Source organism: Xenia sp. Carnegie-2017, unplaced genomic scaffold, assembly GCF_021976095.1.
Source record: "Xenia sp. Carnegie-2017 unplaced genomic scaffold, XeniaSp_v1 HiC_scaffold_16, whole genome shotgun sequence".
Lineage (NCBI taxonomy): Eukaryota > Metazoa > Cnidaria > Anthozoa > Malacalcyonacea > Xeniidae > Xenia > Xenia sp. Carnegie-2017.
This window is the reverse complement of record NW_025813469.1, coordinates 2414133-2442111: the sequence shown is the minus strand read 5'-3', so window position 1 is coordinate 2442111 and position 27979 is coordinate 2414133. Positions and strand designations below refer to the sequence as shown.

The 27979-nt window shown below is 39.1% G+C and overlaps 5 protein-coding genes across 6 annotated transcripts; 4 read left to right on the top strand and 1 right to left on the bottom strand.

Moving 5' to 3' along the window:
- Window positions 1–389: 389 nt before the first annotated feature.
- On the top strand, window positions 390–7728 carry LOC124436421. Of its 2 annotated transcripts, XM_046986348.1 has the most exons (9): window positions 390–584; window positions 1120–1218; window positions 1971–1998; window positions 2345–2543; window positions 4639–4829; window positions 5283–5507; window positions 5787–5998; window positions 7210–7255; window positions 7336–7728. In XM_046986348.1, exons 1-9 carry the CDS (start codon window positions 468–470, stop codon window positions 7401–7403), a joined length of 1185 nt encoding a protein of 394 aa, XP_046842304.1. In that variant the 5' UTR covers window positions 390–467; the 3' UTR covers window positions 7404–7728. The 2 variants fall into 2 exon arrangements, with proteins under 2 accessions (XP_046842304.1, XP_046842305.1); XM_046986349.1 differs by lacking the exon at window positions 1971–1998 and having other exon boundaries at window positions 393–584.
- Window positions 7645–24860, top strand: LOC124436419 (mitochondrial ribonuclease P catalytic subunit-like). The gene is made up of 8 exons (XM_046986346.1): window positions 7645–8450; window positions 9491–9532; window positions 9983–10226; window positions 10677–10849; window positions 11964–12168; window positions 13031–13133; window positions 23942–24012; window positions 24391–24860. Exons 1-7 carry the CDS (start codon window positions 7645–7647, stop codon window positions 23959–23961), a joined length of 1593 nt encoding a protein of 530 aa, XP_046842302.1. The 3' UTR covers window positions 23962–24012; window positions 24391–24860.
- On the top strand, window positions 13982–17923 carry LOC124436418 (E3 ubiquitin-protein ligase TRIM71-like). The gene is given in 3 exon segments (XM_046986345.1): window positions 13982–15671; window positions 16271–16612; window positions 16615–17923. Coding segments are annotated over 3 exon segments (2349 nt in total). The 5' UTR covers window positions 13982–14813; the 3' UTR covers window positions 17764–17923.
- Window positions 21035–22573, top strand: LOC124436422 (protein FAM92A-like). The gene is given in 2 exon segments (XM_046986350.1): window positions 21035–21634; window positions 21637–22573. Coding segments are annotated over 2 exon segments (843 nt in total). The 5' UTR covers window positions 21035–21144; the 3' UTR covers window positions 21990–22573.
- Window positions 22471–27915, bottom strand: LOC124436420 (phosphoethanolamine N-methyltransferase-like). The gene is given in 13 exon segments (XM_046986347.1): window positions 22471–22999; window positions 24134–24250; window positions 24339–24473; window positions 24578–24700; window positions 24854–24943; window positions 25072–25161; window positions 25225–25407; window positions 25655–25946; window positions 26040–26085; window positions 26088–26197; window positions 26302–26497; window positions 27010–27132; window positions 27548–27915. Coding segments are annotated over 11 exon segments (1485 nt in total). The 5' UTR covers window positions 26484–26497; window positions 27010–27132; window positions 27548–27915; the 3' UTR covers window positions 22471–22882.
- Between the last annotated feature and the right edge of the window lie 64 nt (window positions 27916–27979).

The window sequence follows — 27979 nt, the reverse complement described above, 5'->3', positions numbered from 1 at the left end:
ATTTTGCATAATTTTTATTAATTAATGTGGTGTCCCTTGTGAGCCACCATAAAAAATAGTATTAAATCAGAAGACAGAAAGATTGTATGCAAAGTTTTTACTGCACTCGTCACATTACTGTTATGTTTTAGTACTGGTGTTTGCAGGAGATAATTTCAGCCTTTCAAGGCAAATTTCCCTCTGTGATAACTACAAATACTCTTCCATCAAAACGTGCAAGCTTCGTACACAGAATAGATATATATCTATTCTGTGCTTCGTAGCCCCTAAATGGAAACTGGCACGAGTAAAATGATCACAAAAAGCTGTGTGTATTTATGTCATGTGGTTATATGTCAAGCCATTTCCGGTTGGTACTTATTACGGCTGCGCGGACTTTTGCAGAACAGTGGTCTTCATGTTGCAAGCTGCAACCTCTTCCAGATTGTGTTTTACGTCTCAAAGCAACAAATTAAGGAGAGAAAACGATGGATTTCCCAACTTTTCAAGAGTTCGATAAAGACAAAACATACATATGTCCGTACAATAAACACCATGTGATTACGGGGAAAATATATCCACTTCATCTGGCGAAATGCAGAAGGGTAAACGAAGTTATCATTTTGTTGAAGTAATTTCCAATTAATCCCTGATAATTTGAATGTACATGTCTACTTTTCTAGAATTATCAAAGTTTAAGTGCTTAAAAATTACTAAAAGTAGCGAATTGATGTGTAATCTTAAGGCCAGTTCTCAACCGAATGTTTATTGAGCTCTAAAAGTTAACCGTGATCAGCGAATTCACGTGTTTGTTTACGTTGAGTACCGTACATTTCGTGACCCATGTTCGTGACCCAATGTCGTGCATATATGGCCCAACATTCGTATGATAAAATTATGAATTAAAAAATGCCTTGTCTCTCCTGAGTCAATGAGATATTTTGATTTTCAGAGGCCTGCAGGAATATATTGTTAAAAGAACCAAAACTTGTGGGAAAAACTGTCACAAATTATTGACAGTTAGAGCCCATACCATCTCCTGACATAATTAATTTGTATCAGATTGTGTTTTTATTTGAGAAAAGTCACAATAAGGTTGCACATTTCTTATTTTATTTTCATTTCGTTGTAATTTTGTAGCAATATACGGGAAGAGCATTCAAAATATGTCCTTTTAATACTCGCCATGAGATACCAGCTCCAGAATTTGAATACCATCTACACTCATGCCCAGACAAGGTTTGCAGTTTTACATGATGTATTCATTTATTGTCAATATAATAATAATATAGAGTGTAATAAACTTGTTTCAAAAACAGCAAAATATGACATAAAAGTAAATGGTTTGAACCCGGGAGTATCGTTATATGTTTGTAAATGATGATCATCCAGGTTAATAAAGTCCTGAGAAGGACTGTTTTTGATGTTGTTGACTGACATTTCGACAACCTTAGCGGTAGTCATCTTCAGAGTCAAATGAGGAGTAAACGTCAGGTTAGCCGTATTTGTTGTCTGGTTCTTACGTCATTGTATTGTGTGTACAGGAAATGTGCAGGAAATGTGTATTGTCATTGTGGATTAGTGTGAAGTGAAATATTTTATTTTTAGTTGTGATGTGTGATTTAGGTGTGACGTTTTTAGTTGTAGTGTGTGGGTGTCAATTGTGTATTGTCATTGTGAATTAGTTTGAAGTGTAATGTTTTTAGTTGATCGTTTGTTTGTATTGTGAATAAGTCGTTTGTAAGGTGCCGGTAATTGCTGTGATCTGTTCAGGGGGGTTTGTTCCAAGTTGGTGTAACAACTTTCTAATGTAAGCCGTTGTCTATAGTCAGTACTGTAAGTGATGCATTTTGCCGAGTCCCAGTCAATGTTGTGCTTTGTGATTCGGTGATGTTCAGCAATGTGATTAGTTTTGTCTTGTTTCTTAGTAGCTCGTAAAATATGACATTGATATGACTAATGCTTTTAAATGCTTTTAAATGCTTTTTTAGTTTGTCATGGAGAAGGAATGCCGTCAATGTATGTGTTTTTACATAAATGCAAAAATAAAAGTGTTGTGTTTTTAGTATTCGATAAGATTTCCATGATGATTTAAAATACAATCGTTGTTTTGGTCCGTGTGTGTGGGAGGTTGGGTGGAGTATTTGAATAAAGAGCGTTCAAATCCATTTACTGGGATAGGACATTAGCTTGCCCAAAGATGTTGAGGATTCTTGTCGAATAGATTTTATATAAGTTTATCTTACATAATGTTTTCTTGTTGATCTGGTGCATTTATATATGTATTGAGGCTTGAGTACGGATGCCTTTTTATAGCTTTGTTATCCGTTCACAACATATTTCTCTTTTATACTTTCAATTGAAGCATCTGTGACGAATGTAGTGCCTGTTACATATGACCAAAACACCTTCAGCTCTGCTGAAGACTGGGAAGAAGAGACTACAAGCACAACTTTCTCTCTGTGGGAGGATAGTATTGAGAATCCTTTTGCTGCCGTTGAAGCTTATCAAGATAATCTTTTAGTGAACATCGAGCAAAAGAAACCAATGAAAAGTACATCAGGGTTAGTTCTTTTGGAGATAAAGTCAAAATACCATAATCAAACAAAACAACAAACAAACAAACAACATTTATATACCGGCCAGTATTAATCCCCGCTAGGGGGGTTGACCGGTCCATGAATTTTTCCACGCCAAACGTCTCTATCTCTCGCCATATCTCTCGTTATACCCATCGCCTTCATATCACTGTTCACAGCATCCATCCATCTCTTTCTCGGTCTACCTCGTTTGCGGACTCCATCAACATTCATATGCAACGTTCTACGAATTTCAGCACTTTCTTCCCTCCTTTCCACATGCCCAAACCACCTCAAACGCTGGCGCCTTACCCAATTCTCGATACACTCAACACCAACTCTTTCTCTAATCTCTTCACTTCGAATCCTATCCATCAACGTTACACCACACATCATCCTAAGCATTCTCCTTTCCGTCGACGCCAATCTTCTCAGGTCCTCTGCTTTCGGCGCCCAACACTCTGCTCCATATCCCAAAACACTTCTAACACATGCCTTATACAATTCTCCCTTCTGCTTCAACGAAGTCGACTTTCCGCACAACATTCCCGACAACTCTCTAAAACTCCACCACGCTGCTTGAACTCTGTTCCTCACCGCTTGCTCGCACCCTCCACCATCATTTAGCACATCGCCCAGATATTTAAACTCCGATACACCTTCCAAACTCACGTCACCCAGTAATGAAGTATAGGTTAGATGAGTGAAGTATAGGTTAGAAGAGTGAAGTATAGGTTAGAGGAGTGAAGTATAGGTTAGACGAGTGAACTATAGAATGAAGTATTTTTATTGCTTTATTTTGTGTCGAAAGGGACTGCTATTGGCACTTAAAATATACTCCTGTAAAAAATACTAGTTCACTCGTCTAACCTATACTTCACTTGTCTAACCTATACTTCACTCGTCTAACCTATATCCTCCACCTCACTCGTCTAACCTATATTTCACTCGTCTAACCTATACTTCACTCGTCTAACCTATATTTCACTCGTCTAACCTATACTTCACTCGTCTAACCTATAGTTCACTCGTCTAACCTATAGTTCACTTGTCTAACCTATAGTTCACTCCTCTAACCTATAGTTCACTCCTCTAACCTATACTTCACTCATCTAACCTATACTTCACTCGTCTAACCTATACTTCACTCCTCTAACCTATACTTCACTCGTAACCTATACTTCACTCGTCTAACCTATACTTCACTCGTCTAACCTATAGTTCACTCGTCTAACCTATAGTTCACTCGTCTAACCTATACTTCACTCGTCTAACCTATACTTCACTCCTCTAACCTATACTTCACTCGTCTAACCTATACTTCACTCCTCTAACCTATACTTCACTCGTCTAACCTATACTTCACTCGTCTAACCTATACTTCACTCGTCTAACCTATACTTCACTCGTCTAACCTATACTTCACTCGTCTAACCTATACTTCACTCGTCTAACCTATAGTTCACTCGTCTAACCTATACTTCACTCGTCTAACCTATACTTCCTCCTCTAACCTATACTTCACTCCTCTAACCTATACTTCACTGTCTAACCTATACTTCACTCCTCTAACCTATACTTCACTCGTCTAACCTATACTTCACTCGTCTAACCTATACTTCACTCGTCTAACCTATACTTCACTCGTCTAACCTATAGTTCACTCGTCTAACCTATAGTTCACTCGTCTAACCTATACTTCACTCTAACCTATACTTCACTCCTCTAACCTATACTTCACTCGTCTAACCTATAGTTCACTCGTCTAACCTATACTTCACTCGTCTAACCTATACTTCACTCCTCTAACCTATACTTCACTCCTCTAACCTATACTTCACTCCTCTAACCTATACTTTACTCGTCTAACCTATACTTCACTCCTCTAACCTATACTTCACTCGTCTAACCTATATTTCATTCGTCTAACCTTGTCTTGCTAACAGACACTTATACCAATTGTATCACTCCCCCCTCTCCGGTTGAGCTTATCACAAAGTCTTGTAATCGCCCTTTGTAAATCCTTTGAATTTATCTCCAATGGAGATGGTCGTGATATTTATATTTCACACGTATATAGACTCACGAAAACGCAAAAAAAGAATGAAAAACGTGCAGAAAAAAGACGGGAGAAAAACGCAGCGAATGCAAGCAGTGAACACGAAAACTACAACCATCTCCACGACAACAACGAAAACGGTAGTTTGGATGACGAGGATACACTTGGAAAGATGGCGAGGGAATATTCTCCTCCTGGTCGTGCATATTCGTGTATGTTCATAAAGAAGGGAGGTTAACGGGTTTCCCATTACAATAACGTCCCTTCATCCAGACCTCTGTTGCTCCTCCCTGCTTCTTGTGAATCAATCCCTTTGATCGGCTTTAGTTTAGGCTAGAGTTGTACCACAGAATAATGATTATACAGAAGGGTCACTCAGGTGTACAACGCGTCCCCATGTCGGCCATTATTCCATCCAGATGATTAGGATTTCTCACTTGTTTCCAACCATTAAAATTACACACGTCAATACTTAATAATGAATACAAGTATATTTTTACTCAAGCAATGACTTCCGATCATTTTAAAGGTTTGGAAAAAGTCAAAAACCCTAACCATCTGGCTGGAATAATGACGGCCACCATGCGCGGCACGACATGCGCGAGGACAAAAACATCAAAGGCCCCGTCTTCATCTTCATAAGCTATTTTCACTGATTTTTTCAGCCAATTCTGCGTTTGTTGATTGGGTGAGCATACTTAACATTTATTGTCAAAAGCACAAAATCAACCAGCCGCAGTATAAGGAAGATAAAACACGTTTTGGTGGATTTGGCTACTGTGTCGCAGTTGGGGTTAAAAAATTTTGGACTGGCTCCTACTGCTCAACGAAGAAAGACGCCAAGCATAGTGCTGCGCGGTCCGCCCTCCTTGGCTTGAACGTCAGTGTTTGTAAGTGCATGACTAGCGTTGATTTTTACCAGCTGATACTAGCTGTGCTAGGTTCTGTTCAAACAGTTTGTCCAAAGTTTGTCTGTTTCCGTGGAGTCTTTCCGTGAACCAAACTACAGTGTAAGGTTGTTAATGTGTTTATAACACCAAATCCTCTCAACATGTTGAGTCCGCAGTGTAGAGCGCATGTTGAATCAACATATGTATTTTGAGAGAGTTTGCACTGTAGCCTTAATTTATAAGTATTGCAGAGTTATTCATGTGGATTTTTTGTTATAGCCACACCAGATCCATGCAGAGCACCGCACATGGCGAGCGACTACGAGCGTGCGCAACAATTGGCGCAAAATGCTCAAATCTTGCAATCGAAAATTACTCCTCAAAACCGCATCATACCTGGTCATAATCCCACCAATGTGCAGGCCTCTCAATCGGACATTAGTAAGACAATCGCGGCAACTGAAAGCAAGCTGAAGAAAGTGGTTATCAAGGTAAATTCAACGGTGGATAATATTAATGTTGAACGTATGAAGTAGCAGCGATTTGATCAATATAGATAAATTTTTGATTTGATTTTATTCGTATTAAGATCTTGCCGCGAAATAGCTGGCTTCCAATGGTCAGAAGCAGGTCATGTTTTAGACAAGGCAGGCGAAAAGAATTTTTTTGAAATGCCAATGCAAAAATATAATGGCGTGCAAAATTCTAAACATTCGCTTTGTTTGCTTAAGCCTGGTTCTAATTAAGTCGCTTGAGTCATCCGAGTCGTTCCGAGTTTTTTCGTTGTTTTTCAAAACTACTGTGACGACTCAAGCTTTGTAATTCTCATATATTCGTACTAGCGCTGCCGAGAGACTGCTTAATTAATTTTTGCGCGAAAATTTTGAAAATGGTTGCTGCTGTTTATCAAAAACAAAGTCTTTTTGCTAGTTATTTGCTTCCTCAAATCGTTCTGCGCCATAAAGAGGTCGTTTGCATTTCTCAACGGGCGTTTCGGTCGTCCGGATAGAGCAAAGTTCTATCCAAGCGACCCTGGTCGTTTTAGTCGTGTGAGTCATTTGAGGTCATCCCGATCGCCTCTAAAATGTACTCATATAGTCGCACGGGTCGTCTGTGAAATTTTGGCACGACTGAAACGACTCGGACGACTATATATGAGAACCAGGCTTTACAACAACTCCACTTTTAAATTGATTGGGTAGCGATTCCAATACAAAGAAATAGACCAGATATCATGTTATGAAATATTTGCAGATGGCAGTTTAAAGTCCATCGGTGTATTTCTAATGTCTTTACTAGGAGGCTCTTTAATATATGTTACCACTAGAAAATTTGTTATAGAATTTTAACAAGTACAGCTGAAACCTTCCAAACCCCGTCGAGTCCCCCTCTTCCAATACATCTCCAACCGAGTGTAGATAACACAGTATCAAATTGCCAACAAGGTTTCCAATTTTCCCGAAGCTTAGACATCAAATAGGACTTTATTATTTCTATTTTGTACTCGTCATGGAGTGACGGTAAACACCGAGTTTCCATTGAAGAGAACTAGCTAGTTCCCAGGCCTCTGCTCGTGATGACGATGTTCTAATTTATAGTAAAGATGCAAAGAGAAATTGCTTGTGTTTCGCGAAGGCAAATCTTCGAACATCTCATTGTCCATATTCGAGGCGTGAATTTTTGTGTATTTTTTTCCTCGTAGGAAGAAAATGAAGATGACGGATGGCAAGTGGCTGGTAGAAAACGAGGTATGCCATTAAATAAAGACGAGTATTGAATTCTGGGAATTTTATAGTTGAGCTCTTGTGTATTTCTCTCACCAATTTAGCAACGAATCAGGATTATCTAAAGTTGGCTGGGATGGGGCGTGGCAGAGGACGACGCTGGCGTTCTTGACGATTTGTCAGATGCATTAGAGACAGTCTTTTTTACTTTTCTGTTAAGATGCACGAAAAATTCACGTTTAGATAGGTTTTTCCATCGTTCGCAAAGTTGGAAATTGGGTTGAGGGGAGTTCTGTTCTCACTCCAGTGACGCGAAGATCAGAAACGTCGTTGTCATGTGACAAGACATGTGATCAATCCGATAAGGTGGCAAAATTTTAAAGAGATATTATTTTATTTCACAACGACAGATCATGAACATGTTTATAAAAACTTGTGTGAAAGATATTCACAACACTAGGATATATGTTTTTAATTATATTTCTTACTGTTTTCAAGCTTGGAGAATGGGTTTTATTAGGAAATCGAGCAAAACTTTACGGGCAAATAGAAACAAAATGCCTAACAAATGTGTGTTCAGGTGTAAGTACATATTCAACTCGTGGGGTCTGTCAGTTCCTAGAGTATTAAGGAAGAATGGCGACAAAGATGAAATAGAAAAGTATTCTCTTGTTAAAAAACTATGCCTGAACGCAGAATTTGACGAAGCTATCTCGAAAGTTAAGAAAATATTGCTGTTTGAGTCAACTTCGGCCAGCAGTATACCTATATTGAACGGGCTTCTCCATTCATTGTTTCAGTATAACAGATTTAGAGAGATTGCCGAGTTGAAGGTGTTGATGGATACACATGGGATTATAGGGGATAGATCAACATACTTGGTACTTGTTGACAGTTATGGAGAATTGAATAACCTGCAAATGGTGTTAAAACTTTTGGATGAAATGTCTCTTGTTGGTATTAAGCCTCACCATAGATCTTACATGGTGTGTATCAGGTTAAGCCTTAAAGAAAAACTATTTTTGGATGCTCTGAAGCATTTTCTTCTCATCGAAAGTGTTCATGTTGAAAGTAACGATGAATTTACTGCTTCCATGATCATGGCATTTGTTGAGAATGACCAATCTGATATCTTTTATTCTCTTCTTGAGCATTTAATTGAACACAAAACAAGATTTGGTCAGAAGACAGCAGCAGCTATTCAAAGATACTTTGATAGGTGTGCAGAGAACTTTGTTTCACAAAATTTCAAATTTCTAGTCCATATTCAATTCTCCTTTTACTTGTTGGTGAACTGGTGATCATCAGTCACCATTTTGTTTGGTGGGTGAATTTGTGATCATCAGTCACCATTTGGTTTTGTGGGTGAATTGGTGATCACCAGTCACCATTTTGTTTTGGGGGGAATTGGTGATCATCAGTCACCATTTTGTTTTTTGGGTGAATTGGTGATCACCAGTCACCATTTTGTTTGGTGGGTGAATTGGTGATCACTAGTCACCATTTTGTTTGGTGGGTGAATTGGTGATCACTAGTCACCATTTTGTTTTGTGGGTGAATTGGTGATCACCAGTCACCATTTTGTTTGGTGGGTGAATTGGTGATCATCAGTCACCATTTGGTTTTGTGAGGGAATTGGTGATCACCAGCCACCATTTCGTTTTGTGTGGGAATTGGTGATCGCCAGTCACCATTTTGTTTTGTGGGGGAATTGGTGATCACCAGTCACCATTTTGTTTTGTGGGAGAATTGGTGATCACCAGTCACCATTTTGTTTTGTGGGTGAATGGGTGCTCACCAGTCACCATTTTGTTTGGTGGGTGAATGGGTGATCACCAGTCACCATTTTCTTTGGTGGGTGAATTGGTGATCACCAGTCACCATTTTGTTTTGTGGGGGAATTGGTGATCACCAGTCACCATTTTTAATTTGTAGTTGAAGTGGTGATCACCAGTCATCGTTTTGTTTGGTAGGTGAATTAGTGATCATCAGTCACCATTTTTACTTTGTGTGTGAATTAGTGATCACTAGCCACCATTTTTACTTTGTGTGTGAATTAGTGATCACTAGCCACCATTTTTACATTAATAGTGGATTAGTGATCACTAGCCACCATTTTTACATTAATAGTGGATTGGTGATTACTAGCCACCATATTTACTTTGTGAATGAACTGATGATTATTGACCAGCATGTTTAATATTGTGTGCTGATTTTTACATGCAATGTGCTTGTATTAAATAAGCGTGTTATATTTAGAGACCCTCAATGGCATTCCAACGAAACAAAAATTTCTGCAAGGTATTGAAGAAGTGGTTTATTCCCGAGATTTTGCATACGTTGAAGATGCTGTACTGAAGAGTATAACAAAGAACTATTTGACAGGGGGGAGGCTGGGACTTCTGCATAGGCTGTAGCAAATGAATGGCATGTAGCCTTGACACAATAATCAATGTAAATGACCTTCTGTATAAGACATTTAAAATAGACAACAAATTTCTTTATAGCAAACATGTCTTGGCATACTTTATGCCATCTTCAGCTTCAGTCTGAAGATGGCATTAATACCGTTTGCTGTAAACAAATTTGTCGTCTATTTTAAATGTCTTATAACCATTGTGCTTTCACGAAATTATGGAAACCTTCAGTATGTTTGTATTTTGTGTTGTGAGTTTCCACTTTAAATATCTAGATTTAATTGTAAATGTATTTTTTATGTTTCGACCTTATATTTCAATGCATATTCTGCAGTGGTCAATGCCAGAATTGCAAGGAGTCGCTTCAGGCTGGCAAATGTCGAAAACCGGAAGAACATTTGAGCAATTATTTTCAAAATATATTGGTTTCCGAATTACAAAAAGACGCTCGAATGAAAAGGACGGCAGATGATTTGAAAAAACTTCGAAATTTCATTGATAAAAATGGCCCATTTACCGTTGTTGTGGACGGCCTGAATGTTGCGATGCATCCGCTTTTCGGGATTAACTTGAACTCGGTAAGATCGACTTGAACTCGGTAGGATTAACTTGAACTCGGTAGGATTAACTTGAACTCGGTAGGATTGAGAAATGTCAACAGTCTCTCAATGAGGTCAATTCCTTCATTTTGTTTAGTTGTGTAGCATATTTGTAGATGTAGATCGTCCAGGTTAGTAAAGTCCTGAGAAGGACAGCTGGTGTTGATGTTGACCGACGTTTCGACAAACTTAGCGGTAGCCATCTTCATAGTCATTTTAGCGGTAGTAATCTTCAGAGTCACCTTAGCGGTAGCCATCTTCAGAGTCATCTTCAGAGTCTTTGAATCGGAAGATAACTACCGCTAAGGTTGTCGAAACCTCAGTCAACAACAACAAAAACAGTCCTTCTCAGGACTCTACTAATCTGGACGATCTTCATCCACAAACATGTTACGATACTCCCGGTTTCAAACCATTCATTTTATTTAGTTGTGTAGATTGGTCAAGGTTTGTTCGTCTAAAGGGGAAAAAATCTTGATTATTGCTGGAAATCATTTGATTCGTCCGAAACAATCAAAGACAGCGACGACATCAGAACATGAGAAGGCTTTAAAGTACATCAACAGCATCGCCTCAACTTATTTCGTCAAACACAATCGAAGGTATTGAACGATTTGTCAAATCTTAATCCAATCTAGTATTTTTGATCCAGATCTACTCAACTTTCGTGGCAGTCTCTCTCTTTCGCTCCATGTCTCCATCTCGCTTTGTTCATTTCACCTACTGTCTCCAAACCAACGTTCTTGCGTTTTTTCATCACTTGCTTCTTCTGCGTCTCTTTTGTCCTCCTTCCTTTCTCTCGCCCTTCATCTCGAACATCTTCTCCCGTCATTTTTCCTTGTCTTCATGAAAAACTGATGCATTTTGGCAGACTTCTAATCAGGTGTTTGATGGATAACATCACTCTCTGTTTGGAGATGACGTCATTTTTCCTTGTCTTCATGAAAAACTGATGCATTTTGGCAGACTTCTAATCAGGTGTTTGATGGATGACGTCACTCTCTGTTTGGAGATGACGTCATTTTTCCTTGTCTTCATTATAAACTGATGCATTTTAGCAGACTTCTAATCAGGTGTTTGATGGATGACATCACTCTCTGTTTGGAGATGACGTCATTTTTCCTTGTCTTCATGAAAACTGATGCATTTTGGCAGACTTCTAATCAGGTGTTTGATGGATGACATCACTCTCTGTTTGGAGATGACGTCATTTTCCTTGTCTTCATGAAAAACTGATGCATTTTCGCAGACTTCTAATCAGGTGTTTGATGGATGACATCACTCTCTGTTTGGAGATGACGTCATTTTTCCTTGTCTTCATTATAAATAAAAGTAAACTTCGATTTCCATTTAAGCAGACGTGACATTCGATGAGAGGTCTGCCAAAGCCTAATAATTCCTTGAATCCAAATTTTACCCCAGACACGCGTGTGCAGTTCAATCAATTTTCACACCGCGAGAGAATCTCGAAACACTACACACGCGTATCTGGGTGTAAGATTTGGCTTCAATTATTTGCTTCAGGTAGCGTTCCGTGTATCTTAGTTCAATGGTTAAAATACATCGTGTCGTTTAATTTTATAGCTATCTTTATTTTGATTCCCAACAGTTCTTTTAGGAAATACTCAATTGTCATTCACCATGACAAATATTCTATTCAGTTAAAATGACGCTCCTTTGTTCCTATTTTTGGTAATATCCAAATATTTTTCTCAGAGGTGTGGACGATCTCTTCCTCATCAACGCCGTGTTGTACTTGTGCCGTGAAGATTTCAACGTTCGCCTCATCAGCAACGATAAGTTCATGGATCATCAAGCAAAGATGAGCCCGCAGACTTTGCGTTACTTTCAGCATTGGCTCGAGGACCATCAGATAAGTTTGCGTTGGTTTGATGACGTCAGAATGAAGGCCTTACCGCAGGTACCAATAACCTTACGGTTAGCCATCCCATCCATGATGCATTAATAAAGCTTGACTTTCCAGTATAGGTGGTGAGCAACCATTCCCTGGGAGTTAGAGAACAATGAAAGGTCGCCATGTTGGTTGACATTTGCATTGTAAATAAGGAAACTCCTTTATTAAAATCATCCAACATGGCTACTATGACGTAGCTTGCACACCAAGAATAGTTAACTGTCGTGTAATTTTCAAATTCTATCATAAATACGATTATCAGTTTTAGGAATGACTTGCCAATTGTTATTTCATGAAATCGAATAATTTTTAGCACAAAGTTTCGGCTTTTGGGCGTGCCCCCCTCCCTGCGTAAAAGCAAAGTAGGCAATACACAACCATAGACATTACATCGTGGACAAAAAGGAAATTGCTTGCACTTAAACCATGGGCGACAAGACAACAACTGGTTATTTATAGTATAACTTTCCATAGGTTTCATTAAAAAAATGAAAATGTTTTATTTGGAATGAAGTCATGATACATGAATGAAAATGAAGTGAAGTGAATGTTTGAAACATTTTTAGGTTGATTCAAATTACCCGTCAAAAGGCAGTATTTTTTTTGAAACTTTGCACTATCCTTGGATGATTGAGTCCTGGTTATTCCTAATTGCAAATGCAACGTATACGATTGCACATATATTTGGACGTAATCATCGCTTATTACTCCATCACTGTGGACCATGCTATGAATCAATTACAGTAAAAACAAGAGTATTTCGAAAATAGACAATGCGCAAATCTATAACATTCGCGAAAGCACCCAAATACATAAAATGAAATAATTCGTTTCAAATCTTCACCATGTTTGATTCTCCACTCTTTAGAAACGGAAATTAATTGAAAGATCGATGCAGAAAACTACAAATTCGTGGCATTTTCCTTCGAGCGATGGTAATGATTGGATATGCGTGAGAAGAGCTCGTGAAGGTATATAAAACAAACACATTTATACTCGTGCGGTGATTGGTCAACCCTCGGGCTTGCACTGATCTCTCGATTTCTCCCAAATGTCTCCACTGTTTGCAAACATAAGCCTGTGCAAACACAGTAAAAATCTTTTATTGGCTTGCACATGCTCGAGAGTTCTGACGATTGTCTCCGAGGTTTGCATAAGCCAGTGCAAACACGAAAAACATCTTTTATTTATAAAATAGCAACAATGCGAAAAGACAAACATTTTAATTTTTCCTCTAAAATGTATTCATTCTCGATTTGCAAATTCACTTTGATTGATTGATTGTTTTGATTGATTTAATTGGTTTAGCACAGATGTGTTTTGCACAGCGGTAATGCAAACACGGCTCTAGACCAATCACCGCACGCGTTTTATTGTTTTTATTTTATAATCCTTAAATGTTAATACATCGCGTTTTGGCTGTTTTTTCTCAAGTTGGCTTTTTCACACCTTTCACAGCGAAGATTTTATAAAAAATGATCCTGGCACATACATTCCCAGTTTATTAAAGCTGCAATCTTCGACCCCACAAGTTCGTTTGTGTTTAAACAAGAGACCAATCTGTTTTTAATTGATTAGAGTTCCAAAGATATCTTACAACCTTATTTGTACATTCCGCGAAGTCAGCTTTTTAATGTAGTTTACATTTTCTGCTTTGGTAAATGCCGCGTATTTGCCGTGTCAAACATTTATGCATTGTGTGTGTATAACTTAATGCACTGATATGTACATTGCGTTGTAGTCACTGTCAGACATTGAACATTTTAATTGATTTGCGCATTGTAAATTTATTAGTAAATCCATCCTTGGATTGGTTATGACTTTGCCATTTCACTTGTTGAAAGCGCCGAAACCTGCTCGGAATCGTTTATACGCGATGTCTGTCAAGGTTTTGTCTGAGTGTATGACATACAACGTATAATAAAACCTCGTTGACCCCGAGGCCAAGCGTTTTATCACATTAGGATGTAATTGAGAATCAATCCGTTTCACAAAATTGTTTCATACATCGAGTCCCTTTTCATACAGTACAGTGGGATTTTTACAGCGAGGGTATTTTTTGATCGTTCTTTTGTTGTTGTTCAAAGAAGATAAAGGAAAGCTATTAACGTGACAGAATATTTGAAATGTTTGCCAGAGCATATACGTTTACATAGCTGAAGTGAACGGAGAAGGGCCTCTCGAAGTACATAACTGGCCTTTTGATTCTATAGTCGAAACAACTCAACGATCTTCCAATTGTTCCTTCCACGATATTAGAAGAAAGTTGAGTGTATGTGATACATATGAATGTTGGTTCAACTGTGCTTAAGACGAGACTAAAGTTGGTCAAACGACGAAATTTACGACGCACACAATTTTTACTAATACAAATCGTTACAGTACTTAAGAAACTTGCGATTTGTCGCTTTTTATTATCATCTGTAGATTGGCCGTCGTGAATTTACGATTGTGAAATCATTTTGCGTGTTGTTCTACCTTATTGACGAGTTTGCCGATCGTTGAATAACGATTCCAATGCTTTAAGGTAGAGGAACATTGGCTTTAGAGCGAATGCCTGTTGGTATTACATCACACACACGAGAACTGACAGTTGCAATTTATCATATACACAACTAGCAAGCTGTTATAGAAAATATACAGTTAACTAGATGGATTTATTGCAGAAGGAAGAACATCTTACAAGCAAGAGAAAAGGAGAAAGTGGTCGTGCCGGTGGTTTAGGTCCAATAACAGACGAGGCAATCACAAGTGATTTTAATAATAATTCCGATATTGATCTTATCTGCCGTGTTTGTCATATGGAATATCGGAATCCAAAACTGCTACCTTGCCTTCATACTTTCTGTGAGAGATGTTTGAATAAGTGCGTTTATAATATTCAAGAAAATAGTTACATCCGATGCCCTTTGTGTGGCACGCTTAAGAAGACAGCTTCAAAATTACTTGACGAGAAAGACGTCTGTTTTGATGAACTTAACACCGACTTTGTCGCGCTTAATATTCTCAACACTTGCGCAACAAACCACATTGACCTGGAGAATGTGCATTGTAGTAATTGCACTGGTCGTGCGCGTGCGCAGAGTCTTTGCTCGGAATGCTCTACGTTATTATGCATCAACTGTCAACGCGTACACAAGAAGAGGAAACTGACAAAGAATCACCGTCTTTGCTCGTTGGCTCTTCTCTCCCTTCCAGCCAATCAGCCGTTGCATGCTGGCGACTATTGTCGCACTCACGTGGGCCAGAAAACAACTCTCTTTTGCAAATCATGCAATCGTGTCGTATGTAACGATTGCACGTTATTGGATCACGCGAAAGACGAGCACACTGTCACAGATCTCTCAGACGTCTCTCCATATCAAAGGCGGCAACTTGCCGAACTGTTACACGCTGTTCAAAAAAGAGTGCCTTTCTTGAAACGTACTTTGAATGACGTCGATTCAGTTTTGAAGGCAATCCCCGATCATGCTGATGCGGTAGCAAGAGAAATTGCAAAAACAACCGAAGTAAGTTGTAAAGTGGTTGATTTGAACCCACGAGTATCGAAAAATGTTTTTAGATTTTGATCGTTAGGTTAGTGCAGTCTTGAAAAGGATTGTTGTTGTTGGTGTTGACTGACGTCACTTGACTCTAGATATCTAAACGACAGTCAACATCAACACCAGCAGCTCTTCTAAAGACTACCCTTACCTCGACGATAAACATCTGCAAAGATGTACCGAAGTAAGATATATTGCTTCATAGCCACGAGTTGTCTTCAATTTAGAGAGTACAGCACGATTTGACGTTCTTCCATGTAGCTCATCTTCGATGATTTTCCTATCGTCAGTGGTGCAAACATGCCTTTCCTTTCCTCATTCGGTGAAATCGATTAGTAATGGGATTTGACTTCTTTTTCTTCAACAACTATCACCAATGGTAGCCATAGTAACCACGGTGCCCGTAACCCTGACGTCAAGTTTGATTGTCAATTATCACATCGTGTATTTAAGCTCTTTGCTCAAATTACTTCCGCTAAAGTTGATTGGTAAAATCATCCATAGCTAAAATGTCTTTTCTTATATCGTCAATACAGTTTGCCTTAAGTAATTATTCTCTTCAACAGCATTTGATCAAGTTTTTACGACATCGTCAAGACGTCTTGCTGGATGAGTTGACGAAGTTGTGCGCGCACAAGTCTGCAGTTTTACATGAACAGAAATCCCGGATTCAGTCCGAACTGAAAATCCTGGATGACAACAGCCAAACGACTAAACGAATTCTACAAAACGGCAGCAGCTCCGAGATCGCCACCGTCAAGACCATGATAAGCGACCGCTTGCAATTTCTCAGAAATATGAAACTTGACGTGGAAGTGGATGAGAACGCCGAGTTCGGATACGAATCTGGTTTCGAGGAATTGAAGAACGAAATTATGCGTTGTGGTAAAATTTTCCCAATTGATAACTCCGACCCTTGAAGATAATTGGTGAAGGTTTGCAGGAAGCTTCTGTCGGAAAATACGTCGCGTTTGACATGGCAAAGTCCGAAAAATACGAACTTTCCCACCACCGGGATATTGATGTACGAATTGAGACCCCGGACTCAGTACTCCTTCAGTGTGACGTCATACACAGTGGAGATTTGTTCACTGTCGTGTACAATCCGAAGGTTCTTGGAGAGCACGAGATTTCTATCATCGTTCGTTCGGAGCATTTGCCCGATAGTCCTTACAGTGTAAATGTCAAGGCAGGTCATGCTGATTTTCTTGAGAACTCCGTAAAATTATCCACATTTGGTGACCGGGGTAATGCACCCGGCTATTTTAACGCTCCGAGTGATATAGCCGTACGAAACAACGGCGATGTATTAATAGCAGACGCTTCCAATCATAGAGTTCAAGTACTTAATCCCAAATCGAGAAATATTTCCTGCTTTGGAGAGGAAGGCACATTGTTCGGTCAGTTGTCCTACCCCTCGGGTATTGCAATTTCTCGGCTTGGTCATGTGATCGTCTGTGATCATGGCAACCATCGCGTGCAGATGTTCACTTTTGATGGCGTGTACCTGCAGTCGTTTGGTGGTTATGGGGACGACGAGGGATTGATGAAACGTCCCACTGGGGTAGCTGTTGATTTGGAGGGACGCATATTAATAGTTGACCAACAGAATCACAGAGTTCAAGTTTTTGATGAAAGTGGAGAGTATCTCCATCACTTTGGTTGTCATGGATACAAGCAAGCGGAACTTCGTACTCCAATGTACGTAGCGGTCAGTCCTGACAATGACATTTACGTCACAGACACAGGAAATGATCGTGTTGTGGTCTTTGACGCTCATGGTCGCCATCATCGAACGATCGGCAGACCTGGCAAAGAGGATGGTGAATTCATAAAACCCACGGGCATTACGATCGACGGCGCCGGCTACATTTATGTGTCGGATCAAAGCGGCCGAGTTCAAGTGTTTGACAGCGAACATCAGTTCGTCACTGATCTACAGTCAAAGTCAAATGTTACACTGGAGTGTCCTGTTGGGATTGATTACACCCCTGAGGGAAGCATAATTGTCGCGGATAAAAGTTGTCATAATATTGTGATGTTTAGTTGTGTACTTTGATGATTTATGGAGATTAAATGCAAAAATCATTTATTGGACAATGAAGTTCAAAATACAGAAATGAAAATTTATTCATTGAATGACTTAATTATAATTGCTTAGTAACTTCAAGATTATATGTTCCACCCTACACTAGTAAAAGGAGGAAGAAGTTTGCTCATTGAATTGCCAAGTAATTGCCTAGCAAGTTGAAAAATACAATTTCCACCTTACACTAGGTGCGAGGGGTGGGGGACAACAGTGTATTCATTGGACAAGAAGGTAAATGCCTAGTAAGTTCAAAATCATGCATTCCACCCGACACTAGTACAAGCAGACGAACGTTTATTCATTGAACTAACATACAATTACATAGCAAGTTTGAAATTATAGGTTCCACTAGAAAAAGGAGACAAAGGTTTGTGCATTGAATTAGCAAGTAACTGCATAGCAAGCTCAAAATTATAGGTTCAACTCTACACTAGCGCAGGAAGGACGAAAGTTTATTCGTGCGAGTGACAAGTTCAAACTAAGTGAAGTGCTTAGCTCATTTTATCGGTACGCAGTAGGTCGAAATTTAATGGTGAAGGTGAAAATTATTTTCACTTTTAAGCTTTTGATTTCATCATCATAGTGGGCTTTCTTTCAGTCCATTGTCTTCAATCTCGACCAAAGCAGGCGTCACTTGCCAGCGGATGCAATCTAGCACTCGCCTTGCGAGAAACAACTCGTTATTTTTCATTTGACCGAAACTTCCGTAAACGTTCAACACTTTCCTTCCGTGTTTTATGTTCTTTCCACAAAGATTCACGTAGAGATTGTGCTCTCCACTAGTTAATGGGCTGTAGAAAATCGTAAAAGTTCCGTTTTTATGGTCGACAATGCTGTTGTCTGGCGACTGTAATTGAATCTCGACTTCTCTCGGTCGACCACGTCGGTTTTTCGCTAGTACGCACAAGTTTGGAAGATATGAGCGGAAATGTGCACCGGAAGGTACCTCGCCTCTTCTTATTACCCAAGCTTGCGATGGTCCGCGATCGTATTCTTCCGCCATCCGCTTGTTTCCAGGCTGCTTCCAGATCGATTGAGGTTTTGATAATTTAGGATGGCCCTCTCTTGTCTCTAAGGATGTTGATGATTGTTCGTATGGCAATATTTTGTCATGCAATGAACATGGAGGTACTTGTGGGGCACTGGGGGTCTCTGATTGCATCTCTTGTCCTTTGCGTTTCGAGCCTGTTTGAACGCGGTGTTGTTTCTCGTCATCTCCGATGCCGAGATGTGCCATATCTCGTGAATTGATTCTTACTTGTGGAGAGCTGGCACCGTGCTCGGTTGATGAATTTTGCTGCCTAATTTCTACGCGTTTATTTTCTTGTACCACTTGGTTGTTGTTAACATGAAGTTTCTCCAGACGGTTTCTTTCGTTATCTCTTGCTTTCTCTTTCATCCAATCTTGACCATCTTTTATTTCGTTGGACGTAATCTCACCATAACTCATCAACTCATTCATCACAGATTCCTCGTCGGTAACATATTCTATCTCCAGTTCAAATTATTTCTCGCACAACTCGCGCAGCTTTGCGCACGTCATCTCGTTAGCCTGTAATATCATACCGACGTCACCAGTTTTTTCCAACGCATCTGCAAAGTCACAGCATTCGAAAACCTGTACGAGGTCATTTTCTAGTGCCATTCTCTTGCTCTTCAACGCGACGCTTTTCTGGTCATGGATAGTGCGGAGCATTTCGTATAATTCTCTCTACCGTTTCTTGACAGCGAGTAATATCCTCGAAGATGTCGCCTGGATCTTCTTGGTCACTTCGTTAACATTTGCTTCCATTCTCTCCATAGACGTGTAAACCTGTCGCAGCTGATGTTGTAAAATGGGATTTTTTTCACGTGTGGCAACGAGCAGCGCATTCAGCGTCGGTTTCGAATCCTCCACGGCCTACCTCAGTGATATCAAACAAGTGTCCCTGATGATCACTCGCAATACAATGACGACACACCGCCTTTTTGCATTGTACGCAGTACATTTTCAAAGCTTCTTGAGGGTGAATGGCGCAAGTTGGCGTTTGAACAACGATGTCAGCATTGAGGTTTTCGATGGGTATAATACGATGAGCCTTTGTGAATCGCGTCTATGTGCTTGGTTATCGCAGTACTCGCGCAAACTCGCTCCCACTCCCTCATCCTCGCAACATTCGCATATTTTTGTTGTCAGACCGTTTTGTAGATCTATGGCTTGAAGTAAGTTGCTAACCAGGCGGTTTCCCGGTAGTTCATCCACGCTTGTGAACTCGGCTGGATCGACTTTGGCCTGGCAAATAGGGCATATGAACACGTGGCCGTTATATTCTTCAACGTACCTTTCCAAACATTCTTTGCAAAATGTATGTAAACATGACAGAAGTTTGGGATTGTCGAGACGTCCTTTGCAAATTTTGCATTGTATTTCTTTTGCCATGTCATTGTTGATTTGTATTTTTGTCACCTTCTCTCCTCCTCTTTTTAACATTCCGTGATTGTTTCCTGAAGCCATTTTTTTCAGCGTTATTTTCCCAGTTTACATTGAAATGTACTGAATATTCTCTTTTTAACTGATGCTGAACAAACGTGTCTCTTATTCCTGTACACTCCGTTCGCACGTCATTTTTTCGTCATGTTTTGCCAGGTTGTACTTTTTGTCTACCCAGGCTTTTAGTGTCCTGAATGACGTTAGTGTTCTAAAGACAGTTGCCAAGTCTCGTCTTGTGGAAATCAACGATGACTTAAAATATAAATTTCAATGTAGATTTCATTGTGTTTTATCGACCGTGTACATCTCCTTGAAAATCTTAGATTCTAGAATGTCCACGGTGTTATCGTTTTACCTTCCCTCCCCGTAAACTGGTGGACTTTAATTGTATATTTACCACATGGTGTTTTACGGCAAACTGAACTAAGCATACCAGGCACGCATGGCTGTGGTTAAGAATGGAACTTAGTCAGTAACGGCTTCAATCATTGAAAAATGTAACTTTCTCACTATTTATAATATTCAGAGGGTTTTCCAAGGTAAAATGAAATGCTCGTGCCCAGTAAACTCTGGTCATTGCGATTGTTTTTAAACTGGATGAAGTCGTTGGGCGTTGAAGAAAGAAGAAAGGATTGTTGAAAATGAGAAGAATACGGAAAAACTGAACGAGATTATCGTTAGAAACGATTGCGAGCCACCATAATCATTTTGAAATCGATTTTCGCTCACTTTTATGGAGGCAAAATCTGCATATGCAAATACTTGCATTTTGGCATATGTTGCCTAGTTCGTTTCCACACGCATTGTTTTGAAATGCGAAACGCTTGAAGTGAATCCGGGGGAGATTCGAATCAAACATTTATTCCTAACTGGTAAAAGTAATGGCGTCCGTTGGTGGTGGCGGTCTTGGTGTAGGTTTTCGTCGTGAAAATACAAGTGTCTCAATGCCGGATCTTAACTCGACTATAAAAGCAAACGAGCATGAAAGACGTGTAGCGGACAAAAGCATCAACTCTGTGGAAACGCACTTCGACGACTTGGCAACAAAACTACACATGTATGCGGTTCGTCTGGGCAAACTTCGCAATGCCGGTGACGAATTTCAGAAGGCAGTGACGTTATATGCGGACGAAGAGTCGAGCGGTTTAAAGAATGCGCTTCATAATTTTGCCGAGTGCTTCGCGGCCGTGCAAGATTTGCGACATCAACAAGTACAGCAAATAGCCGAGAAAAATGTCGAAGCGTTCAGCATATACAAAACGAAATGTCGGCAAGCAAAGGGTGATGTTCGCTCGAATCTGAGCGCTTTGGACAAGGAAGTGAAAAAATATAAATCTTTGGAACGGTTGAAGACTCGTTCAACTTCAAATCAAGTCGAGTTGCGAGGGCACAAACCGAGTATCAAAAGGCCTCGGACGAGGCCGGAAGAAGCTCGAGAATTTTACACGAGCAAATGGAGGAATTTGAAAGGGCAAAAATCCGTGAAATCAAGCAGATATTTCGCGATTTTTTACACAACGAGATATATTTTTTTGCCAAAGGTTTGGAGCTGTATTCACGTGCTTACGAGGCCCTAGCAACGCTAAATGACGAGGAAGACATTGAGGAGTTTCGTGCGTCTATGTCATGGCAACCACAGAGTCATTCCACTCCCGGCTTTTCACGACATCTCTCCGAACCTGCACTGAACAGACGTGCCATCCACGACTTCAATGAATCCATGTAGAGCCAATGCGATTCTCGTTCAAGATAGGAACTAAAATCAAAAGATTAGTAATGTATTGGGAAAGAATTTTTTGGGGATTGCTGTGGATCTTTGTGTCCATAGTCATCTAAGATTTGATTTATCACCTGCTTTGTCAAACCGTAGTGTGGAGACCAAGAGCTATGTAATAATTTCTTTCTGATTGCCTTCACGAAGCTCCAAAGAGTAATTCAACTGATAAGAGATAATTCAGAACATCTTTCATTTACCATGGGATAATGCTCGCAAAGTCACTGCTTGCAAGTGTATTTTTCAGTGATTTTCCGGGAACTCGCGCGTGCGCATAACGTTTTTCGGCTGTGCTACAGATACGTTCAAGGGTAACGGATGTTTTGCAAAGACACTCATCCAGTAATAACCTCAAAGCGTGTTTCAAAGACTACGACAATGCTCTAGCAGTCTCACAGCGAACAAACCTCTCAAAGTGATCACAAACAAAAGCTTCACAACAGAAGTTTAATGCGAGTATAAATTATGCAATAGCACACATAAATTATATATTTAATCTTATGTACGTTTACATTAAAAATAACATTACATCTTCTTTCTATGTGACTTTAACAAAAACACCAAGCGTCCGATAAAATTCATAGATTTCATGAACCCCGAAACAGTATCATGGACGATGTGAAGTTTCATCTGAATTCATTCGAAGTTGAACAGTTTCCCATATTCACGTAATCAGCGTTTGATCGCGAAAAGCATCCAAATAATTTGCTCAAAAATAGTCTCTCGATTTCGATTATTCTCTATAGTTTTTAAAAATGTGAATCATGATCGCGTTGCCGTGCGCCAGTTTCTAATAATAGTTAAGCGCTTTTCATCTTTCCATGAAAGATAACAACACAGGCACTTTATTTCAACGGTTTCGTTCCCAAAAATTCTCCACTTTTCAAATCGCCTTCACTGCATCTCAGTAACTTATCGGTCCATCCGTTTGCAATTGTGTAATAATCTTCTGGAGAAAATTCCTAAAGCAGAGATAAAAGTCGTCTAATGAAAGATAATTGGAGCGAAGGGTTTTTGATTGACTGATAACAATGCGTTAATTAAGAAATAAGATGTTTACTGTGTTTGCACAGGCTTATGCCACAGTATAGGGAATATACAGTAGAGCCACTTCGCTGTGAAACTGGCTGCTGTATATTTAATTAGTTTACTGGCTGCCGTTTGCCATATGGTCAATCCTATTGGTCACACAATGCAATTTACTGGCTGCCAATATGGTAATCACATGCGTAATAAGATATGTGTGGCACGAAAAAATTCAATGGAGTGGCCCTACTGTATGTTTTCTATACTGTGCTTATGCAAACCGGGAGACCTTTGGGAAAACTAGAGAGCAGGTCAGTGCAAGCCAGAGACCAAAGGTCAGGGGTTTGCACCTGCTCGAGGGTTCTCACGACAAACCTCGGCTAGATCATTTTTGAACAAATAGCCCATAATCAATCAATAATTGTTCAATGTCGAAAACATAATCACTGACTTAAAACTCAACAATTCATGTATACTTTCTCCCCTTCACATTTGTATTTTGCAATAGAGTAAACTTCGTTTGTAGATGTAGATCGTCCAGGTTAGTATAGTTCTGAGAAGGACTGTTGGTGTTGTTGTTGACTGACGTTTCGACAACCTTAGCGGTAGTCATCTTCAGAGTCATCGCCGAAGTAGATTCTTCATAACACTTATCTTGTTGTTTGACGCATTGTAAAATCAAAGTTACAAGTCATCGCCGAAGTAGATTCTTCACAACACTTATCTTGTTATTTGACACATTGTAAAATCAAAGTTGCAAGTTATCGCCGAAGTAGATTCTTCATACATGTAACACTTTTAAATTGTGTATGCATTTAATAATGGTAAAATTGATGTTCTTTGCGTTAAATTCGTTCCAATATTTTATGTTCATATAGATTTAGAAGCTGACGTGTGAAAACTACACAACAAGAGCTGATGTGTGAAAACAACACGACAAGAGGCGAAGGTAATTAATTACACAGATGTCTCACACAACATAGCTTTTCTTCGTGGTTACGAATCTAATGAATCAGTGTATTTTTCTTTCATTTTATAAATCAATCTAAACTCAAAATCTTTTGACATACCTCGAGAAAATCTTCTTTGCTTTGTTGAAAAAAATGCAATTCGTTTTCCAAAATTTTGACAAATTCCTCAGTCGTATCTTTCGCAGAAATATTTACGAATCCAGCCTCATCAAAATACTATAAAATAAAACTCTGCAACTCAGTCGATCACAACAGAATGATCAATTAAAACGACGACATCGGTGAAATCGCCTGGCCTATATACCTTTGCTAAAGTTTCCACATCAAGTAAATGATACTGTCTTTCGTTGATGTAGGCGGCAAACCTCGCTGATTTCGGATTCTTCTCGCTTGAGCAATAGTTTGTTATAAGCAGCCTGCCACCTGGTTTTAACCATCTCTGGGAGAAGAGAATGATTGATTTCAAGATAAGGGAACGGACCGTAAGTACAATCATGGCAATAAAAAAAATCGGCGGGAGAAATAGTACTCGCCGTGACTTACAAAGCAAGCCTTTATAAGACGTTTCTGGTCCGCAATATGCATAAGTACTTCTTTGCTGTATATGACATCAAAGGAGTTCGGTTTGTAATTACGATGTGTGACGTCACCGATTTCAAAATGTACCTAACATAAATATAAAGAAACCGAAAACCGTCAGTCATTCAAACTACAATCAGAGTATAGCGTGCAATCATGTTTTCAGAATTATGTTTTCAATAAAATGCTTGCGTAACACGAGAGCATTACCATAGATCCTGCTCAGGTAGGATTTCAAACCTGTTCATTTTTCTCGTTGTTTGCTCTATCCATCGCGAAGTTGATTTGATTGGACGATACATCAATTCCTGTCACAAAGACTTTGTACGTCTGCAAAAAATTGTTAGTACGCGAGGTTGGATTCATCTAAAACTTAATTAGTGCTGTCGAAACTGAGTCATTCAGCACTGTAGGTAAAAATGTATCAGGTTAAAGTTTAGCAAATTTAAATCATCTACCTTTGCCATGTAGAAGGCCGCTGTGCCCATTCCACTACCAATGTCCAACACATGTTCCTTTGGTTTAAGTTGCAACTTTTCACATAATTTCTAAAATGACAAACAGTTAAAAGACCTTGGATGAAAAGACATCTCTGTATTTATTTTGCGTACGTTGACCAGTTGCTGTCCACCAGAACTAATGAAACCTTGGCCATATATTTTCTCGTATCTTTTAATGCCGTGGGTCGTGTATTGGTTTAGATCAAGGAAGGCTTGAAGTCTGGTGTATTTGTCACTTTCGTCCTTGGTGTCCTTTTGCCAGAGCCAACAATACTGATTCTTGTTGTTTTTGTGCTGGAAAAGATACCAATGTCAATTTTTTCTTTGATTGAACGAGTGGAAACTATATGTTTCGGTATAATAAAGCATTGTAGTATATATGTTTGAGTGCATTATATCTTTTGAGCATGACAGTTCCTGCAAAGCATCAAATCAACAGGTAATGTGGTTGGGGATAAACTCCAGTTTTGGTCTTTAAAAGACTTGGAAATTCATGACAGGTATTTCAATGACATAAATCTTACAAGATAATGGAACCTACTTTGATGTAAGCTTCCACTGACTTTCCAAAGATGGGATTAAGGACATAGCTTTTGCCAGACTCTGTTTCATCATCTTCACGAACGGCCTCACATAGTTTAACATATTGCATGGGTGTACGATATTCTGTTGGGTTTTCACCACGTTTCTTGTTGCCAGATTGATGGTAACATGATTCGCGGAAAAAAAGGTAACCGCCAACTTTTAGCCAAGATAGCATTTTTTGAGCCAGGGTTTGAATTTCATTATCCGCGAGATACATCAACAACCAATTGGAGAAAATCACATCAACACTGCAATAAACAAGGCAAAACATGTGACTTCACATGAAAGTGTCCTCCGATTTTATTACTTGGAATTGTGGCAAAATGTAATATTTATGCTACCTGTGTTTTGCTACTTCCAGTTTTAAAACATCAGCACATTCAAAGAAGTGTTGTTGAACTTTGTTCCATTTGTCTCTTTGTTCTTGGTTATAAATGCCTCTATGAAATCTACAGCATGAACATGTTTTGCCTCTCTGGCAAGGTCTCCTGTGAAGCGTCTTAAATGCAAAAGGTAAGGTTAAGCTGTTCCAGCCAAAAGCTTACAAGATAAATCATCAAGATAATTTTGAAGGTCCATGTAATAAATATACACGGCACTAACCCAATTCCTGCACCCAACTCCAGAACACTCTTTCCTTTCAGATTAGGTAAAAGGCTTAAAACTTCAGGATGCTCGTGCTCGGTGATTTTACTGGCATCTTCATCTAACATCATTTCCTCGATACTTTGATTCATGGAATGCTCAGTCCAATAGGAGGCCATAATTTCACGTGTTGTATCCATATTACCTTTCTTTTCTTAAATAAAGTAGATGTGAACATCATTGGTCATTGTTTGACCAATGTAAACTTCACAACTTTGTGAACCTCACACATTGTTTGACCATGTGAACTTCACAACTTAGTGAACCTCACACATTGTTTGACCAATGTGAACTTCACAACTTTGTGAACCTCACACATTGCTTGACCAATGTGAACTTCACAACTTTGTGAACCTCACACATTGTTTGACCAATGTGAACTTCACAACTTTGTGAACCTCACACATTGTTTGACCAATGTGAGCTTCACAACTAATGGTGGTTAGCTTTGAGAGACATTTTCATAATTTTCATGTCAAACCAAAGGTTTTGCAAATATAATAAATGTCTCCTTAAGCCGATCAAAATATTTAAGCTGTTTACTCACAAGCTCGTGGACTTTGCCCAACTTAATTAGAACAAATAATCAAATAATCATGCTTCCAGCAAAGATGATTAAAATGACAGGAGATTTAGATAGTTCCTTGTGAAAGGTCTTTTACAAACCTGAATTCTGTGTTCAAATGAAGTTAAAAAATTATATATCTTGGACTCTTGGGTTTTTTTTTCAACTCAATCAGTATTCAGTTTACGTTTCACTTTCATGAGCAGATGACTGTAATGCAGCAACTAAAAGAATAAATATCGCAGGTAAACTCTTATCCATATATTTTGTATCGGATTTGGATTCAATTCAAGCCAATTCACAGGCTACATCAACTACATAAGATTATTTTGATGTTCATCACACGGCAGGCTGTGGTGATTGGCCATTGTTCAACGAAAACATTCGATATCACGTGTTTATTGACGCTCTGACAAACTATACATCTTTCCACGCAGAGTCAACAACATTTAATTATAAATATGAGAAGCTTGTCTCGATAAAAACTGCAAAAAATGATCGAGGACTAAACGATGAGGAGTTTTCTCAACACGACCTGGACAATAATTTTCGACATTTTTTGTATTAAACTCGATTATCCCAAATACGCTATCATGAATCACCGAAGATTAAATGGAAAATTTAAGACAACTTACTAACCCAAGATTAGTCTTTAACAATATAATATGCTGCTTCGGATGAAATAATGGCGTCAGTTACGAATCTGTTATCAAACTTTCGTTTTCATCGTTTCTATTTGGTCACTTGGTGTTCATGCCGGCGACTTCGATCATTTAAAAGGAAACCCACTTAGGACTAGACGGGAACCAATCAAAATTATTAACTTCTCATATTACATATAACATGATTATTATGCTATTACATCACGTGTGTTTTTTAGTAATGCATTTCTCTGATAGAATATTGTAAACTTTATTACTGAAAGGTCTCTTCTTATTCGCCGTATTATAATAAAAGCTACTTGGAAATTAATTGAAAATTTCTGAATGGATCAACGTGAGAAAATGTGTGGGCGAGCATGTAATATTCCCGGCGTGTATGTAATCGTAGTATGTTGTGCGGGATTTTTTC

Bases quoted from the DNA above. Each gene is read 5' to 3' on its own strand.
- LOC124436419 (XM_046986346.1), top strand. From the start codon at position 7,645: ATGAACATGTTTATAAAAACTTGTGTGAAAGATATTCACAACACTAGG. The intron at 10,227-10,676 runs GTAAGATCGACT...CATTTTATTTAG, and splicing joins TCGGGATTAACTTGAACTCG to TTGTGTAGATTGGTCAAGGT. The intron at 10,850-11,963 runs GTATTGAACGAT...TATTTTTCTCAG, and splicing joins TTCGTCAAACACAATCGAAG to AGGTGTGGACGATCTCTTCC.
- LOC124436421 (XM_046986348.1), top strand. From the start codon at position 468: ATGGATTTCCCAACTTTTCAAGAGTTCGATAAAGACAAAACATACATA. The intron at 585-1,119 runs GTAAACGAAGTT...GTAATTTTGTAG, and splicing joins ATCTGGCGAAATGCAGAAGG to CAATATACGGGAAGAGCATT. The intron at 5,999-7,209 runs GTAAATTCAACG...TTTTCCTCGTAG, and splicing joins TGAAGAAAGTGGTTATCAAG to GAAGAAAATGAAGATGACGG.